This window comes from Corvus kubaryi, unplaced genomic scaffold, assembly GCF_017639235.1.
Source record: "Corvus kubaryi isolate FWS band 111438036 unplaced genomic scaffold, C.kubaryi_AGA036_p1.0 137, whole genome shotgun sequence".
In the NCBI taxonomy this organism is placed as follows: Eukaryota; Metazoa; Chordata; class Aves; order Passeriformes; family Corvidae; genus Corvus; species Corvus kubaryi.
Window position 1 is genome coordinate 28,528,784 of NW_024580671.1, and position 20,767 is coordinate 28,549,550.

At 37.4% G+C, this 20,767-nt stretch overlaps 1 protein-coding gene across 3 annotated transcripts in view; it reads right to left on the reverse strand.

Annotated features, from left to right (window-relative positions):
• CPNE8 (copine 8) overlaps positions 1 to 20,767 on the reverse strand; it is a 78,816-nt gene that overhangs the window by 36,196 nt on the left and 21,853 nt on the right. For all 3 annotated transcript variants that reach the window (XM_042018293.1, XM_042018295.1, XM_042018294.1), the window contains 6 exons: positions 16,536 to 16,639; positions 13,583 to 13,622; positions 12,743 to 12,819; positions 5,443 to 5,506; positions 2,682 to 2,785; positions 776 to 880 (listed from right to left, as the gene is read on the reverse strand). In XM_042018293.1, coding sequence (XP_041874227.1) covers positions 776 to 880; positions 2,682 to 2,785; positions 5,443 to 5,506; positions 12,743 to 12,819; positions 13,583 to 13,622; positions 16,536 to 16,639 — 494 coding nt within the window. The remainder of the gene's footprint in view (positions 1 to 775; positions 881 to 2,681; positions 2,786 to 5,442; positions 5,507 to 12,742; positions 12,820 to 13,582; positions 13,623 to 16,535; positions 16,640 to 20,767) is intronic.

Consider the following 20,767-nt stretch of genomic DNA (forward strand, 5'->3'; position numbering starts at 1 on the left):
ATTATGAAAACTGTTTTTCTTTAATATGATAAACAGTGCAGTATCCAGAGACTAGCTTAATGAATATTATCTTGCTTGTGCATTCTGCACGTTAACCCAAAAACAAGTAAAAAATTCTACTTGAACACGCTTGTTACAAAATTGCTTCGTTTTTATAGCATCTAATTGAAAGAGTAACCAACATGGCCATTTTTAAGGAGTCTAAAAATACCCATTTCTATTCAACTAATTTGCTTATTATTAGTGGTAAAATATTGATTAAAAACATGGTATTATTACCACCTAAAGATAGATCCTTTTGCATGGCATCACTGAAAACTTCAAATCTGAAGATGACTACCTTTTGTGTTTCTCATCTACTGACCTATGTATTTAAAAGGCTTTCATTTATCAGCATCCTCTGACATTGCATTGTCACCCAAAGAAAACAGATCATCATCGTTTTTCATTCAAATATTAAAAAATGCTTGTGTACACTTGCCACAGAGGCCATGCTTTAAATTAGTCTTTTCGTTCTGTTTTTAATTCACACCATAGGGAGCAAAGTATTTTTTCCAAAAAACACCACTAGCACTTCCTACAGATTTAGCCTACTTACTTTATTTTTCTAAATTCTTTAATGTGATGAATGGTTTTGAACACATATTATCCTTTCAAAATGTTGATTAAATAACACCAGGGGCTGGACTGCATAGAAAAAGTTACACACAAAAGAACACACAAGTTAGGGAGAAAAAAATTGTATATGCTAAGAAAAGTTTAAGCCACAGCTTACCGGTCATAGTCTCCATTACACAGTGCTCTGACAGAAATCTTGAATGCCTGCCACACCGGATTTAATGTATTTTTTACAACTTCTGTTTTGTGGCAGATTGTAAAACTGTAATTAAACAAACAAACAAACAAAAGAGAAATATATATTTTGTATTAATTTACTTATTCTTCTGAGTCATCGAAGATGGAATCAAAAGAACTGTAATCATTCATACATGCAATATCCATATAAAATTTAAGGTAGGAAAAAAAGAAATATGGTGAAATCAGAAGGAAGGGAAGACTGAAGAGACCCACTTGAGAGAGATTACAGACTAGAGTGCTAAACAACTCTAAATCTAAAATGTTTTTGCCCAAAACTTCAACAGGAACTATAACTATTCAGTGAGTATCTCAGGGAAGAGCAATCCCACTTGTTTAAACATACCTTTTACATCCAGGAATCAGTCACAGATCCAGAAAGAAACAGATCTTGTGAGGATCTGATTCTTGCTTAGAGATTAAGAAACTGAGCCAAAGGAGTGATGGTTTTCAGATTCTTATTCCCCATTTTATGTCCATGATTTTTTAACCAGGACTGTCTTAGGTAAAACATATAAGCCTCTCTGAGATTCCATGATCACCTTCTCTCATGAATTGTATTAATGCATTCTCCTTTCTCTAAATGACACAAAATTAAAACACCTCTTTTTAACTATCATCTTGGGGACTGAATTGTTCAAAAGAAAACAAGAGACAAAGTTACTGGTGAGATCATTACTGAAATTCCTCATACAGTTATACTAGTTATTCTTTGAGGGAATGCCCTCCATGCATCCTAAAGGCCTACACTTTTATCCTGGCTATGACTCAGAAGACATGCCTGAAGCTAAGAAACAAAAAAAGAAGTATCCTTCTGCCACAGGTGCAAAAGTACTGCCCCAGCATCCTGTTGGATTCAGGAGACCAATAAAGAATCACTGGCTCAACACTCACCCCTCGGAAGGAAGTGGGGAAGAATGGCACTCAAGGCCAAGAGAGGCTGCACATACCAGCACTCCCAGTAATGCCCAGAAAAATTCCACCAGTGACCTTAATGCCATTCAAAAAGGAGCCATAACTCCTCCAGGCTTGCAGTTTTAGATAGGCAGTGTCTACTCAGGAAACTGTTTCTAGAATCTGCCTCCAAGAGGAAAAGAGAAGGGAACACACACACACACCCCCATACATAGATTTATGTTAACAACTGTTCCAGTTAAGCTACAGAAAAAAGTAGCAGGATACATGTCTAGCCTTTGGTTTGATAATGTTAGACGTGAGGACTTGCAGTTTCCAGGAAATCTTAAACTGCCAGTAGAGCCCCACAAAGGCAGTGTTGTGTTGACCAGTGCATGTCAAGTCTTAGCAGTGCAACAGAAGAGATTAGTCTACTTCAGCAAATTATGTAGCAAATAGCCATTTGTAAAAAATATAAATTCTATTCAGGGTATTTTTGAATTCAATTTCCTAGAACTCTGTCAAAAAGATATAAGATACTTCCAAATTTAAATTTTCAGTATAAAATGTTTTTATCTAACACAATTTCTAAGCAGTAGCATATTTTGCAGCTACACTTTGAGACTTCTCTTTAAATGCATACTATACCTTAGCAAAAGTAACACTATTTAGCTATTTTATTACAATTAATTTTCATAGTGCTCTGTATTTATAAGACATTTACCTCTTAAAACCCTGAACTGCAGTATTTGATCAATTTGTTGCCATAGTTTTATTCCCATACTGCATAACATGACAAACTGAAATCCAACAAACATTAACTAATACAGCTTAATCTGAAAAATGTAAAAAAAAAATGAAAACTATATTACCATCTGTGAATAATTAAGTTGCCTAGTGATTAGCAGCAAAAATAATTAACAAGCTCCTACCTGCCATCTTCATTGCTTCGATGAAATACAAGGAAAGGATCAGATTTCCCAAAGAAGTCCTTCTTGTCTAGCTTGTTTGCACAAAATTGCATTAAAACTGAATCCTGAAATGGGTAATAAAGAAAAATTACAGACAGCATGCAGTTTACTACACAAAAAAAAAACCTGACGAAACTATGCAAATAGAAAACAAAATAAATGGGGGTATCTGTCTTCTAAATGCCCTCTACATATTCACATTTGTGCAATGTCTTAATAGTGCAGTCTGAATAGCTGGAACCAAGAATTCCTTTGTAGGGGACACCAGAGGAAGAAAATTTTTCTACGGTAAAATGCCTCAGGATTTTTCAAGGATTTCCTGACATCCAAAACTGCATTCTGAAAGAAGAAGATACACAGGCAAGAAAGTATATTAGAATTAATTTTAAAAACTCCAGTGAGACACAACTCAGCCTCATTCCTTCAGTGACTTAGACCTGTTGCTGTCTGCTCCTACTGCCCATCAAGCAAACAGCTGAGCAGCCAACTCTTAAAGAGTCTGGAACCCTCAAGTAAATGAGCCTGAAAGGTACCAAGGACATTCAATCTGACACCAAATAAGGTGACAAGTTTCTTCGCTGTGATCAGGCAAACTGAAAGTCACACAAGTCACCTCTTTGGGCAAAGTCAAGAATGAAAAAAGGATTATAAATGCAAAGATAAACCTGCAGCTAACTGGGACAGGGCCTGCTGCCAGACTGTGCCCCATAAACAGGTCTACAGGTGCAACAGCAGTGAGAGGACGATGACAGAAAATGTGGGCTCACCGCTGAGTGGGGCAGGGTGACAAAGGACAGGTGACAAAGGACATTGCAAGGTCCATGTTTCTCATAGCTTTCTATGCTTTCTATGTCTTTACTGATAAGATTTGCCTTCAATACTCTTGGGAACCTGAGAAAGCCTGGAATAAGGATAACTTCCCTTGGTAGAGGAGGACCAGGAAAGGGAACATTTGAACACATCAGACATACAGAAGTCCATGGGACTTGGCAGGATGCACCTGAGAGTGCTGATGGAGTGGGCTACTGTTACTGTGGGGCCACTTTCAGCTATCTTTGTAAAGTTAGAACGTTCAGGAGAAATTCTCCTGTCTCTCAGAAAGGGCAAGAGGATCCAAGCCAGTTTTACCTCAATCACTGAGATGATGATAGAGCAAATAATCCTGGAAAACGTTTGCAAATACATGAAAAAGAAGAAGGTGGCTAAGAGACATCAGCATGGATTTACAAAGGGGAAATTCACACCTCATCAACTGGAAGCCTTTCCTCACAAAATGAGTGGCTGACTGGGTGGATGTTGTTTATACTCCACCTTAGAATGGCCTTATACACTGTCTCCTATAAATCCTTGTTCACAAACTAATGAATTATAGACTAGATAACTGGACAGTGAGGGAGACTGAAAACTGGCTGAACTGCTGGGCTTCAAAGGGTCATTGAGTGGCACAAAGCCCACCTGGAGACCAGTCACTAGCAGTGAACCCAAGGTATCAAAAATGGGCCAAGAACGTTGAACATCTTCATTAACAATCTGGATGATGGGACAGAGCAGACCCTCTGCAAGTTTGCAAACAGTACAAAACTAGAACTAGCCATTTATACAACAGATGGTTGTGCTGCTGTTCAGAGGAATCTGTACAGGCTGGAAAAACTACCCATCATGAACCTCATGGGGTTCAAGAGGGAAATGCCAGGTACTGCACTTGGAGGGGAATAGCCCTGTGTACCAGTACAGGCTGCAGGCCAAACACCTGGAAAGCAGTTCTGCAGAAAATGACTGAGGGGGCTTGGTGGACACCAAGTTGATCAATGTGCCCTTGGCAGCAAAGGCCAACAGCCTCCTGGGCTCCATTAGGAAGAGTGCTGACAGAAAGTTGAAGGAAATGACTCAGCTCTGGTGAGGCCACTCCTGGAGTACTGTTCATTCCCAGAGCACTGTTCTAGGCTCCCCAGTACAAAGAAGACACAAACATGCTGAAGCAATTCCACCAAAAGCATCACTAAAATGATTAAGGGATTGGACCATCTCTCATCTGAGGAGAGGCTGAGAGAGCTGAAATTATTTAGCCTGGAAAACAGAAGGCTTATCAATTTGTATAAGTACCTGATGCTGGGGAATAAACAGCCTCTGAATAGTGGTATCCAGTGGAAGAAAAATTGGCAATAGGTACATACTTGAAATGCGAGAAATTCCACCTAAATATAGGGAAAAACCTTTTTACACGGAGTGTGCTGAAATGCTGAAACAGAGAGACTGTGGAGATTGCTTGGACTCAAAACCCAACTGCACAGAGCCCTGAGTAACTTGCTCTAAGAAGGACAGGAGGATTGGACTAGACAATCTTCCAACGTCTTTTCCAACCTCAGCAATTCAGTGATTCCAAAATTCTTTGCCATTCTGAATATGAGCCGCAAAAGTCTGGATAAAGAACAAAAATCCAGAAGATCAAGTATGTGACAGCTGGTGAGATATTGCAAGAGACTGTGAGAGAGTGAGCACATGAAGGAACATCAGAGAGAATGCAAGAGAGATTGAGCATTGGCCTCTGCTTCTTTCTGCTTCTTCTCTGTAAAACTAAGAGCAATTTATAGGAAAGAAGTATTCTAGCTTCTTACACAAATCACAAAATGTAAATTTATAAATTATACCGTTAACAATCTAGTGCAGTGTAAATCACAAAATAATTTTCATTTTATTTTTGAAAAGCAATGAGCACACTTACTCGGCAACACCCTAGTTCCTCTGCTGTTACTATGACAGTTCCACATTTCTTCCCAGGAATTCCTCTGTGAGAAAACACAACCACATCACCTTAGTTCCTTAATATCATGTATGAAAGTTACAACTGACACAGAGAGCCCAAGGTAAGTTTTCAAGTCACAAAGCTGATGGTAGGCAATACAGTTTCCCTTTTCTGCCACTTGTGCTGTGTAAAAAAGTTGGTTTATCCTAAGTGAATTGGTAAATGAGTTGCATATTTATTCAAACTAGCAAGAAACAACCCAGTTTTGATTTTAAAGGAAACAGCATTAGAAGTTTAAATAGGTTGAAATAACACCAGAATTCTACTGTCCACTCTCCCATTGATGTTTCCTTTAGAGATGACTCTACAACTGATTTGTGAAAAACATCCTTTTGCAAATTTTATTTAAACATATAACTAAAATATAGTTAAAAGTATACACCAGTGTTATTTTACATTTATTCTGAAATATCTATGAAGACATATAATAATCTAACCACCATATCTGATACAGGAGTTGCAAAATAAATTATAATTCACCCAGACAGCAATTAAAAACATATGCTGCAACACCAGAAAGCCCAAAACAGTTCCTCAGCATAAAAAGCAGCAGAGGAACAGAAAACCCACACATAATCTGAGAGTATTCAGTGCCAGCAGCCTTTTGAAGGGGGACACACTCAACACAGAAGGCAGAGGGAAGTACAATACTGATGCAACTTTTGCATAATGCTATACTATAAATGAGAAGTTCTGTAATATCCTAGTGCCTACTCGTGTGTCCATTAGCACACACCTTGGCAGTTACTTACAGCTTTTCTTCAAAACTAATGCTCTTCCTTATGATCATTTTATTTCTAGTTTTTTATGTCTTTAAATCTTTCTTGAAAATAATTTATTATTTGAATAAAATTACTTTCCAAGATCACATTATGGTAAGAGTATTTTCAAATTTATTCTATTTTTTAGGTTTTTCTAAGAGAACTAGAGGGCACTCCCAAACTTCTGTTATGACAAAACATTCATGTAAATATTTACTGTTGTTCTTGGTTTATTAGTTTCTTTCATCCTTTTGAATTCTACAATGCTCTACAACTTGAAATAAATTTAGCAAGATTGTGGTATAAAAAAGAACTGGAGGGAAAATAACAGAAAAAGTTCAGAAATTACGAATATAGGAGCAAATATTGATACAAATTTATGCAGGCTCACTGAAACTCTTGTTCAAATGTTGATGCTCAGTCTATGAGGAATAGACCTGGGAATGCTCCCCCTATACCCCTGCAGTCATTTGCCAGTAATCAGAGAGGTACATGACTGCTCTCCAGGATCTCCTCAGGACTACATGGCAAGCCTGAGTTTCACAAAAAAATGAGCAGAAAAGGAAACTATTCAAGTTTTTGTCGGGAAATTTTAAATGAAAATTTAAATACATACTAAGCTTATGGTCTTCTTCCACTTAACACATGATTCATAACATACAATACTTTTAGACAAAACAGGGTAATTTTCTTCAAATAACAGGAAACAATAATCTGATCATTCCAAATGTTACACAGGACAATTCACAGTTCTATCAAATTATATGGTTTTAAATATGTGACCCTTCAACAGCTCAACACTGAAAATTACCCATTTTAGCTTCTGTATCAACAGGATATTGAAATTGAGATCTCAGATTTTCTAAAGAAGAAAAAGCTCTTTTTTTTGAACAGTACTTCTTGAGACTTTAAAAAATTCTGAAATTTTGAAGAAACAGAAAAAGAAATAAACTACTTATTTATCAGGGTGATATTGACCTTATATGGCAAAATGTTTTCAGGAACAGATGACCACAATCCTGGCTTTGACAAGAAAAGAAGAAATTGAAATCTCAGAAGTGAAACTAAAAAATCAGAAGTTCTCTCCACCACAGTTCCATAGGTTATGCCAACTCAAATAGAAAGCACCAGTATCACATTACCACCACGTGAACTAATATTCTTCCAACTGAAGTATTTCAGCCCAGTCGACTGTGCCATTAGGGCCAAATAAGAGACCTTGGATGAGCAGTGACAGCACTTTGAAGAAAAAATACCAAACATCATCTTTAGTGTGAAAAGTCAAATAGATTTATCCCACTTCCAGAAGATTACTGTGTCAGATGCTTGATGGTGAAAAATGTAACTCTGATCACCTCCTGAAGAGCTAGGGAACAGAAATAAACTGTTGATAGGCAAACCCCACTTCTGACAGTGATCACCAAACAGTTGCCACCTGATGGAGAACCCTGTGCCCCTTTGCCTGCAGTTGTAACACATGGCAGTCAAGTGTCCATCTCCAACTGAGAATTGCATATGAAGATGTTTATGCAAAGACACGCTTCATTTCATCCAATGAACATAAAGGATGAGGGATGCCCAACCCTATAACACAGAGGTGTCTGGAATTATCACTCTGAAAACTGGAAAGGCAATCTCCTGAAGATATTTGGGTGGATACGCCAGAAAAAAAAATTCTAAATTTTTGAGTAGGTGTGAAAAGTACACACAAGTATAGTCATATCTGAAAACACCTGGAGTAGGCTTTGGCTTAACCTACCACCAAAGTTCTCGATACCATGGGCCTTGTAAAAGAAGGACAATCTTAACATGATGGTTGGTGAAGAGGTGAAATACTTCATCAAGATTAGCACAGAATATCTCTACAGAACAAAAAGTTCTCATTATTCAGGAATTAAAAACTCTACCAAATGACTTATACAGTTTTTGATGCTATTAATTACAAACTTGGTATATTTAAGTCTACATGCCTGAAAATAGTATTGGACCATTTGTAGACACTAAAGAGTTTGTTCTCTTACGAATTCCCTTACAAACCATTCATTAAGAAAAAAAATCCTTAAATGTAAAGTCAGCACCCTGACAAAAACCTCAGTGGTCACAGATCAGGGCAATGGAATGAACTTTAACTAACAATAATGCCCTGTAAAAACACTAAAATAATTTCAAGCTGTTCTTATCCTTGTATGAAAAAAACCAATTACTTAGAGATTCATCATTACAGACCAGTCTTTCCAATTGCCAGAGAAATATGACTAATACTGTGTTGAAGACAGGCACATAAGAGTTCCACCTGTTTAAATCCAGAATGCAGTACCCATTGCCCATCTTCCTTAGCTCTAAGGGATAGCTGGTATTGAGCTACCCTGGAATTGGTTCTATCACACTGAAACGACAATAGAAAATTTATGTTCAGGCTACCAGTTTCACAGGGTTTCTCTGGAAAGAGTTACATATCAGGGTTTGTGAGGTAATAATGAGTATTAGATATAAATATATATATATTTTATCTGTAATCTGTATTGCATAATTGCAGTCAACTCCACTATTCAGTGCTAGTTATCTGAAACTCAGATATAGAAAATGTGCCAGTCTAAGTGTGAACAGAGTAGAGTGCAAACTGAATAAAGGCAAGTAAAATGTGAAAGTCTACATTTCAGGGGGTCCTACTGGTTTGAGAGTCCAGAACCTGTAGGTCCTCTGCAGTGATCACCTCTTTTTGGACAGTATTTGAAGGAGCAAGTAATTTCATTGTTAGAGGAACAGAACGGACAACCATTATCACATGAAAGGTTTTCAACAATACCTGCATGTCTAGACAAGAGTCTTGAGAAGTAATTACTGTCTCAGAACAAATAATTCCACAATTGAGACACCACATCTGCAGCACCAAGAGAAGTTTGAAAGGACACTCTGAAGAGTACTTGGGCTTTAACCAGGACGGACCTTTAGAGAGTCTGTGAAAAAGATGACAATTTATGTGGAAATTCAAACCTGAGAGGTTAAAAAGAGCCTCCAATTCTGCAAGCTAGAACTGCAATGAGGCAGCGAATGGAACATTTTTCAGGTCAATCAAAAATTTAGTCTTATCCCTGAATTTGCAGAGCCTAGCCCTCTGATGATCACACCCACAGATAAAAGGATAGGAGAAATATACATAGAAAGTCAGTTCAGGTGTTTTTCTATCAATTATGTTCACAGCAAGAGGACAGGAGAAAGAACTTCACCTAATAGGCCAGCTGGCTCCAGTACAGCCTCATTAGCAGGAAACGGCTCTCAGATGTGAATAACAAGCAGCGAATGCTCATTAAGCTTTGCAATGGCGCTACCTCCTCACTCAAGGGAATCCCTACAGGAATGCACTTAGCAGATCCTGGAAAAAAACATTGCTCAGAGTTATAAATGTGGCTAGCATCTTCTCTCTAGGAAGACAGAACGTGCAAAGATCTAATTCTGGATAATGTCTGAGCAGGTGACACTCTCTTGAGAGAAAAACAAAACCATGTAATTTCTGGAAGTAGATGTATCTGCACATTATCCTTTCATGCCAATAAAGCTGGAGCATGCGAGGCCAGTCAGAGTAAATCTTACACACGGAGCTTGTCGTGAGAAGGTATTTAATGAATCTAGTAACCAAACAGGCAAAAAGAACAAACATTACCGTTAAAATGTTAGATTATCAATTTCACCTTCTTTGAATTACTAGAAGTATTTTCCAGTAGAAATTATTCAAAAAGAAATATTCACCTCTGTAGCTGGCCAGTCTGTAAAATAAAGTGCAACACTAAAGTATGTTCTTGATCAAAAAATGTTCAGAGTCACAGGGATAATAACACTAGGAGCAAGACTCTCCTGTGACACACTGCATAAAACTCCAAGTCCTTAACAGTATCAGAAACAGAGAGAGAGGTTCAGGGGACAATACCACTGCTGCCAAGAAGAAATACTGTCAGGTTCATGCCTCAGAGGTGTAATCCACTGGTGCTTATAATACTAATGAAACTGCAAGGCATGCATGCCATGTAAGCAAAGAAAAATGCGCATTGTGTACCTTCACTTCTGTACTTGCCATGAAGATGAGTGCAAGGTGTGTTTCAGCCTGCCTGCCTAACCACTGCAATGGTAACTCTCTAGGCTTGAGATGTTTTACTTTAATTCTGATGAAGGACAAGACTACCCTTTCACTGTAGACTTCCTAAGGAAAGTTTCCCTGATGACACACAGTCTGACTTGGAATTGGACAGCTCATGGCAGCCATGGAGTACTGAATTATTTAAGACTTTTGTAAATGCCTAGAGTAGATAGATCCGAAGAATAAGCTTCAAGTCTTTCTAATTTTCATTTTGAAAGAATGTCACAACTTACTTGAATGCCGGAGAATGGAATTCAAGCTTCTCAAACTACTTAAGCACAAAAAGTGCTACTTCTGTATGGTAGCTGCTTGGGCTAAAACAGCACCAAGCATTCTCTTCTTTGTACATCCATTGGCAGAGAACCAAAAAGGGAAAATGTTAATGAACTTCAGAAATATGGTGAAAAGATAAAGCTCTCTTGACTCATAAATCATACAGAGCATTCATGATATAAGAACACAGACTTGACATCATAAAGAGAACATCAGCAGTAAATTCAAAGTGGTAAATATCCCTAAGAAGGGAAGACATGTAATGTTGTCAACTGAATTTTTGTTGTTTGAATATTAAGAGACATTAAACACACACCTACAGGCAAACAATCCTGAAATGCAATGCAATTGTTTCATGAACAACAGAAATGTCTCCTAGACACCCAGATATCCAGACTTCAGAGAGTCCAGAATGAACAATCAATCAGGCATAGTTGTCAAGCCACAGCACTGTCAAAAGCACCACTGAGAAAATAAAACAGGGACAATAAGAAGAACTGATAAAAAGTCAAACACTCTCTCATTAACATGCATCTACCCATATGTTGGGTCCACCTAGTAACTACTATACAAGAGAGTATCAGAAGCCAGACCTGAGAAATGCTTGTTTACCAAAGAGAAAATGTATTACACAGGCCACCACAACTGTGAAATAAGACCTTTCTTGCATAGAATTTTCACTGATATTTTTTTCTTTTCTAATAGATAATTTCAAACTTTAAACTTCATCTGTTACTCACTTCAGACTTCATTTAACAACTGCTGCATGGACAATTTTTTATCTGTACGTTCAAAATAAATGTCAGGAATTTTCTCAGGAAAAAAACGGGTACTGCGCTGAATAGTTTACTAATTGAGGACAAAAGCAAATCTGAAGACCTTCAAAAAGTCAGGTAAGATTCATCTTACTAAATATAGGTGTCTTCAAAGTCAGCACTTTCTCTGACCAAGTGACCACAGGCTTCCAGTAGAATTAACTGAGAACCAGTCAAACCAGTCCATGTGTGACAGCACAATTCACTGAAGCACCTAGTATGAGCTAGGCCTAGATAGTGAAAAGTCAGTGAACTTTTGTTTTAGTAGAAGTGAACAAAATAGGGCCAACCTCCTGTCCCAACTGACAAGACAGTATTTCTGTGCTCGAGTAGAAGTCAAATTGTGCAGCCAACCAGCTCAGCCTCAAGAACTAAAACCATGCCCAGAACAAGCAGTGACTGCATGTTGCCATCCCACGGTGCTGGGGCTCTGGTTCTCCTTGGCCAGCCCTGGAGCTAGGCAGGGACTGTTTCCCTAATTATGTTACTGGAGTTCCCATGCCTGCCTTGTACCTCTGTGATCCTTTGAGGGTGTGGAGATGGGACTCCATGAGCTGATGACTCTCCCGGGATGGGTCTGAAAGCAGGCAGGACAAGGTATTTGGGCTCCCCCACCTACCACTGGGACACTCTTCTCGCTTGTTTGCAGACAACCTTTTTAATCACATAACCTAACACAACTTTTCTATTATGCCACTTACTGTACTGGTCCTCAAGGCTATTTCCTGGACATGTTATAAAAGTTTAATATCCAGAATAGGATTAAGGGGAGAATCATAAAATACTATTGTCTAATAACCACAATATTTGCTGATGTTAATAATTTTGTATGATTGTATTAGAAATTTGATAATTTGGTCAGCTGATTCCTCACTGTTTCTTCATGCAGGTTTTTTTGCAGGAACTCGAATGCTTGAACAAAAGGCAATAAAAGTTTTATGATATGCTAATTTGCAAACTAAAACAAAACCTTTTTTTGGATGAGTACACTCAAGCTACTTCTAATGTAATGGGGTTGAAAAAAATTTTGGATTAGTCAATTCCTTTGATAATTGTCCAAAAATGGAACCTAAATTATCATAGCCTATATAAAGAAAGACTTCTATTGCATGTAATTATTTATGCTCTCTTAAAAGCTGTATCTGTGAATTCTGTATATCAACATATCTCAAAGCAAAAAAGCACAACTCTTGCCTCATGCAGTAGTATGCATTCATCCAACATTCCAGAATACTTACACAATTGGTTTTTCCAGTCTGCTCCCCTGTGATCCCACTATTTCTCCCAGTGTACAAAACATCTGTCCCAAAAAATCCTGAAAAGCAACAACATAAAAACTCAGAATTCATATTTCAAGCAATGAAATTTGGTTTCCTATTTATCTGAGCTGTTCCCTACAGAAGAACAAATTCTGCTGAACACCACATCTTAGTAATAACTATGCAACAATGAATCATAAACAGACTCACTACTACCTAGTTGACGTAACAGTGGGTTACATTTACAGATGTAATTCTAAGGCACTACACAATCTCTACAGGGAGGAAGTAACTGGAGATCAATGGCTAAAATGTCTTATCTTTTCACTGCAAAGCACACACAGTATTCCTTCTACTATCCTTGTTTCCTTTGCTCCAGGTTCTCAAAGGTTCTCTTACCAAAGCCTGCCTGCATTTATTTATAAAAAATAGTCACTGAGGAGCCTCTGAATTCTACTCTTGCATCTCTAAATTTTAAAGTTACTATTTCATCCCTCCCACTTCAACATGAGCATAAAAGGTTTCTTTTAACACTGTGACACAATCAAAACATGCTTCAATTTTTAGGACCCAAAAAAGTATCAACAAAATGCAGCATATCACATATCTGAAAAGGTATACATGTGTGTTTAAATATACCCTTTGCAAGAGAAATATCGCATTAAAATTATACTCATTAGCATTGTATGTGTTTTTACTCGTAGCACAACCACCATATTTGTCTCTATGTATCTGATATTACTGTCCAAAGAAAATAAACATACTTAAGAAACGTAAGCATTTTAGCACAAGGAAGTTTAATAGTGAGGAAGAACTTACATGTTTTGACAGGTTAGGGCTCTTTGAGTCAACATCATAGCTTCGGGGAAAAAAAAAATTATATCAGAGTTGCCAGATGACATATCTGAGGACAATTATGTAAAGAAACAAAAATTAAGAATTCTTTCACTTATTTCCATGTGCGAAATTCACACAAATAGATTTGTGAATGGAAGTTCCCCAGTAAGGAAGACAAACTGAGTCATCACATATTAGAGGACTATGGTTCACTAGCTATTTGAAATTAAATCATTTCCAACAAAGTGGATGCTTTAAAGAGAAATTCTTCTGATATTCCTGTTTGAACAATGAAAGATGCCAAATAGCAGACTGAAAATTAAAAATTAACCCTAGAAAACAAACTAACTTGTAAATTATTTTCTTATGCAATTTTTCAGTCATTTGAATAAGCAAATAGAAATAACTGACAATAAACTAAACTGCTTTTAGCAAGAGATTGACTTGTTCTTTTGAGTTTATCATAATCTTAGTCTTGCTCCAGTTAGAAAATGTCATAGTTTCCCTTCCACAATCAAGAGTTAAAAATATTACTCTCCGAATTTAAGAGAGATTGAAAAAAATAATGTAAGAAATTCATATGGGATTATTAATCTCTATACTTTAATAGTCTTCCATCTTTACCAGATAATCCAAGTAATATTTTTATCAATAATCCATTCCAATTCAATACCAATAAACTGAAAATGTTTTTATCTGTTATTGCCCATCCCTTGCTCCCCTGCATGTTCCTGTTCCCACTGCATGGAGTGCTATCCCTTTGGTTGTGCTGCCACAACTGGTTGCTGGGATGCATCATGGACCAGACCACAAGTCAGGATGACAGGAATATTATAACATCGCTGGATATGGTACAGCACATTCAAAACTTTAGAAACATATTTATAAAGAAAAAAAATTCCTGTAAATATCATTAATACTAGTTAAAACCTCCAATTAAAAGCAAACTGTTTGGTGAAATTGAACAGAAAAACACAACTGATAATTTGACCTGAAGGATAGTTACAGAAGTAAAACAAAGAACTACTTCACTGGCAAAATCACTAACAAAGTACCAGTTGTGAACAGAAAGGGGCCTGTGACATTGGTAGCTGTACATTTTAGGAAGGAGGTCATGCTCATTTATGGAGCACCAAATATCAGACATATACTTGCCACTTTATTTTTCTTTTCCTGAGAAAGATATGAATCATATAAGGAATTCCTTTGAAAAATAACACTTTGGCCAACAGTAGTACACAATTTTGTCACAGAATTTAATATAGGAAACTTTCTAAAGCTTCAGAATTGGGTTTAATCCATGAGCAGCCATACGAGATTTACATTCCTAACTCAGAGTTCTAAGATATTTAATTTCTCATCGATCATTGTTATAGGGCTCTATGGTAAATTCACACAATATGGCTATATGGTCACTTGCAGGCAAAGACAGCAACAGCTGTTCAGCTTTGAGCTCAGAACAGACTTGTGTCCAGGTGACCCAGAAGAGCAGCAGAAAGCAGTCGGGGTCTTTCTGATAAGCACAGAGAATGTATGGTATTTACACAGAGAATTTATGGTATTTATTTTGTCATAAACAGACAAACAGGAGTCCATTTCCCTGACTACATAAGAATTAAACAGGAGGCTGTGTTTTCCCTTCCAGACCCAAGTCCTTTCCAGATAGCACTTATCCAGAAGGTCTTTACAGACTCCCCTTTCTTTCCCTAGACTGAGCTTGGCTTTCCTCTTTTCCAGTTCATTTCCTTCACTTTTCTCTTTTGTTGCACTGCCCCCTCCCCAAAAGATACATGCATTCTCTGAGAAGCAAGAGGCAAACAAATCCAGATTTCCACACAGCCCCCACTGTGTGGTTATTTCAGCAATGTTTGGAGAAGGATCCTTTATTTCACGAACTGATTAGCTCTGACTTAAAACTTATTTAAAATAACCCACAATAGTTATAACTCCACAGATTGAATGGCATTAAACCCAACTTTTAAAATTACAAATAAAGTCTGCATCAGGCTTCCATTGTGAAAGTGGAAGAATTTGTACCTAGCCACCTCAAAGCACCCTGTAATCTTCCTGGCATTAAGTATTTCCTTTCATTCCTTGAAACACGTGGTCTAGTACATCTTGCAAAGGAAATAAAAAGAAATGGGAAAAGAGTTCTTCAGCTAAAAAAGGATATGTAAAGAAAGTTTGTGGCCACTATGCATAGTATGATGCAAAACTGCAGCAAAAATTAATTATCTATGAGGGTTATTCATACTCTCTCTTAGGGCAAGGTTAAGAAAGAACTGCTAATAAAAAAGAGGATGAAAATTAAAAAAACAAGACAAGCTTGATTATCACAAAGACTGAAACAACCAGAATGGACTGAAATGCAAGAGAGGACATGCAACAGTGACATGACCTGGTGACTGGACTCTCAACTCTATTTTCCAAAGAATAAAGTGAAAGTCAAAACAATTCCACCAGTGGAATGAAATGAGCACATCAGGAATAACGTCAAAAGCCATCTACTTCTAGAACAACTGCTGCTGTTTCAAAATCTTAAAATTTAGTATATTTAGATGCAAAGTAAAGAAATTTTTGGTTCTGTACTACTTGTACAGTATTTTATTTCTGGACAGTATATTCATACCTGTTTTGCTGGCTATGCTGGAAGAATATTTTAATGTTTTGACATCTTTTGCTCTTTAACTATTTTCTGAAAGTAATAATTTTAAGTATAACTGTACTTTGACTAGTTAACCTGCCAATTTCTTAAAACTCCGTCATTACAATGTTACACATTTATTACTGAGGAAGCAATCCTAAGTCAGTCATGTTTATTACATTAATTTATCCCATGTCAATAGATACCACCTCTCTTCAAGTTAATTTTATGTTGGACAAAACTTTACATGCTTACAGAGGCTACAACGTTAGAGTCAGATTGTTAACTTACAAATCAAATCGCAGATTCTCTCTTTCTTCAAAGAAGTAGTCCATTATAAATTTTCTTACAAAATCTGGATTTAAAGTATTATCAATTACTTCTGTTCTTCCAAACTGTAAAAGAAAAGTGCAAGTTTAAGCTACATGCTATAAGGAAGTAGAATTAAATAAACTGCCAATACCAGGAATGTGTGAGGTATATGAGAGCCTGTAAAAACTTCTCTTAAACAGATGCCATGAAAGAAAATTACGACATTCACATGAATAGATCAGTTATCTGTGGATGAAGACAGAGTGGCAGAAGACCTCATATTTCAATATAGAGCGGTACACACCTTGTATTGTATGACCTAAACTGTATCAACATCAGCTCCCAAAGCCAATAAAAATCCACAAAAACTTGAATCAATAACAAAAATCCACTGTTTCCAGAAAAAAAGCCCACCAAAAAATCTCCAACCAGACACAACAGCAAGCAAAAGCTTGCATATATTATTTCAGATAGCTTTAAATATTAGGGAACACAGTCCTACCACTGCAAATGTATAATTTTTGCACTATCCATCTCCTGTTTCACCTCAGTTCAGCTCTCTCTTCATTGCTCCTCTCTCTGAGCTTTTGGCAAAATGCCTTTTGTTTCCTGGCGTTTATAGGAAGTGCCTCAGGTCTTGTCAAGCTGAAAATATTTTGATTTAAAAAAAATTCAAACCTTAGCTGGGGGAGGCCCAGAGCAACCTGGTCCAACTTTGGAGATGGCTTTTCATGGATCAGAAGGGTGACCCAGACACAGCAGATGAACAGGAGGCTGGAGAACACATAGGTTCCTTTCTCTTAAATTATGCCATGATTGTCATATTTCATATATCATGGGTTTAAATTTCATAGCTCAGTTAGAAATAGAACTATGTATGAATCCAAAGGAGAAGTTACTTCAAAAGAAAAAGAAGTTATAAAATGGCAGCTAAGCATCAGTTTTAATTTTTTAAAATAATAAAACATCATAAATTTGTAAGTACTTCTCATATCTTCAATTCTGCATTTTTTTCAATAAACTGTATTTCATTTTACACTACAACCACGTTACCCTTGGGAAATCTGCCAGACTTGATTTACAACGTATTACAGAGTGTATCAGTAACCAAAGATAAATATACAATGTGCTGATGATCAAGTCACACTGAGACCAGAAAAGGCCTAACTGAATACCCATTACACTGTCACCTTTATCTCTCATCAATTATACTTAGATTGTTATAAAACTCAAGAGACTGAATTCAGTGGCACTACTAACTTTTCTTTCAATATTTTAAATTACTGGTTTGGGTTTTAGTTGAGGCTTCAGGTTTTTTGTCTGTTTACTTTTTTTACATGGGCTACGCAAGTGATTCCTTCACATACTGATTTACAAAAATATGGGTAGGGATCTAATATTGATACCCAAATGAGACGGACAAAGACTCTCTAACAGTTTAGAGTTATAAAGTGTATGTTTACTCCAGCGCCGGGCAGCTGCGCCAGATAATTCCCTGATATGCAGCACAAAGGTACAAGCTGACACAGAGTTTATTTATCTACAAAAGTTATGAATAACCAAAAAACAAATGCATATGTATAGCATTAACACCTCCCATTCTCCGCTTCGTATGGAAATTAGCTTAAATGTCATTAAGCATGCCTAGTATGTTCTCTGAATTGAGTCGGTGGTCTTTTTATTAGGGGAGTGGTCTCATAAGATGAAGTAGTAGTCTTCCTCAATTTGACCTTTCTGCCTTCCTGGGTTTTAACAATACAAATTACTTTTGGTGACCTTCCAGTTCCTCTTTGAGTGACTTTAAATAGGTTCTCAGATAGGGAGGAAATTGACAATTGTTTACATTCCCTAAATCTATTTATCAATGTTTCTGTTTCTCATTCCAAGCACAGCTAAACAAACATAAAAGTGATAGGTAATCAGTTATTTAGTAATCAGTTACTCACATCTTGAAAACTCATTTGAGGTCCAGCTCTTCTTAACTATTAACTTTTAATTGATTAAGCTCACTTCTATTTTAACTAAATTCAGCACAGCTAACCTTCTAACTAAATCTTTATGTTTCTTTTAAAATTCTGTGTTTCAATATGTTTGGACTCAATGATCTTAAAGGCCTTTTCCAACTTAAATGGTGTTATGACCCAGTTTTATTAAGGTTCTTTGGAAATTCCTCTGCCCGAATTAAGGCGCAAACAAGACCATATGCCAGTAACAATAGTAAGGGTTTTATTTGATGGTAAATATGAGGAAGGGAGGAAGGGAGGAAGGGAGGAAGGGAGGAAGGGAGGAAGGGAGGAAGGGGGTGGGGGGGACAGAATAAGGAAAATATCACCACTCCGCGGATCCCAACGATGCTCGTTGATCCTCTCCAGCTGGTCTTCCCGGTGGTGAAGGTCCCCCCAGAAGGCACAGAGTCCCATGGGTGTACATGCTCAGGCTAGGTGGGCATGTCCAGCCATGTCCCCCTGGGGTGGGGTCAGTCTCTCACAGCAGACTCTGTGCAGCCCTGTGGGGCCAAGCCTGTCACTTGGAAGTCCCGTGGATGTACCCTGTGGGGTTGGGGGTTCCACAGCTGGGCCAGTTTGTGTAACAGAGGATGGGTGTTTATTGCCTCTCACCAGAGGTTGCACCATGCACCCAAAACCTCCTCCTCCCCCCTCGGTTGGGGGGAGTCTGTGTAAACCTGGCTTCTGTGAGCTGTGCTCTCCCCCGACCCCAAACTCAACTGGGGATAGCTGCAGCTGGTGACTTTGGCCTTTTGTAGATGCAAACCTTTCCCTCAGCCTGAGATGACTGAACAATGCGTTTCCCTTTATCTACTCAACGGTTTGACTTTCAGTCCAAAGTCCCACTCTTCAGGCCTGAAGCTTCTTCGGTTGTAGCTTCTTTATAATGAGCAAAACTTTATACCAATGTTTGAGGCATGTACTACTTTCAGTCTCTGAAAATGGTTCTATGATTCTATGATTTAACTACTATAACTAATTACTTAACTGACAAATTACGAATAGAATTTACCTTACTTATGACATCAAAATGCTGCTCTCTAAAAACCACTAGTCTATACTTTTCAGCTAAATTAATCACCTTTTAAAATCTGTTTTCCCAATGACCTATAGCCTTTTTAAGCAGAAGAGGTTATTTCCATAATCCAGTCACTTATGACTAATAACATAGCTACTGATTAATTATTTCTCCACATGGCCTACTTTCCCCACTAACAACTGTGTAAAGCTAAAATCTTAACATGGCCAAGAAGCAAAAACCTTCAGAAACACTATTCGGGAAAGTAACAGAATCAAAGTAACTATTTAAAAGGACTAATCTTCTACCTACCACCTTAATTTTTTTACTGCTGGTATAAATACAATATGCCACACATATAAAGCACAGTTCTGACTAAGCCCCTCCACAATGCCAACCTCTTAATTTTGACTGTTGCAACAGATACTAGGAACGGATTCTACTCACAGAACTTTACATCTGACATAGTCAGAAGTTTAGACTTTTGATCGTCTCTTGGAGGCATTTCTATAGAATGACTCATCTGATCTAATGCAGACATCTAAATTAGGTATGGTGAACTGCCCTCCAGATGTTACTTTTTTCCACTAACTGTAAACATAAAACTGAGTTGCAAATATTTATATCTGAACCTCCTGATAGACAAGATGGAGATAATTATGATTTAAAGTAAAAAACTCAGATTTTCTAGCAACTGCAATGTCAAAAGTCTGTTTTAATGCCTGTAGTTCCTAAACTTCCTCTTTATTTATACGTACTTCTAGGAAAGATTATATTAGCATCCTACCATCAGGACAATTATAATATTAAAACAAGTACTTACCATTTTTAACAGCTACACAAGAGAAGTATGAAAATTCCACCAAGTTACATATGAACCTTAGACAATAATAAAAGCCAAAATTTTGAAAAAAATTCTCCTGGACCAGAAGAGGACCCAAATGCTCGAGTGATGACCTAAGCTTGACAACCAAACTGTACCAAGCCACCTAGACACCTGAATGACTTAAGAAGCTGCTGTTTTCACAGTTTGCTGTCCAGACATTTAGAACCCTGTGTATGCCCACTATATCTGATAATTTAATTATGAATTAGTGAATTCCCATTTTGAGTCCCTAAACTGACATTTCTTCATACAAATCATCAGAGGAATGTGATCCAGTAGGTGTACTGAGAGAATGTCTAGT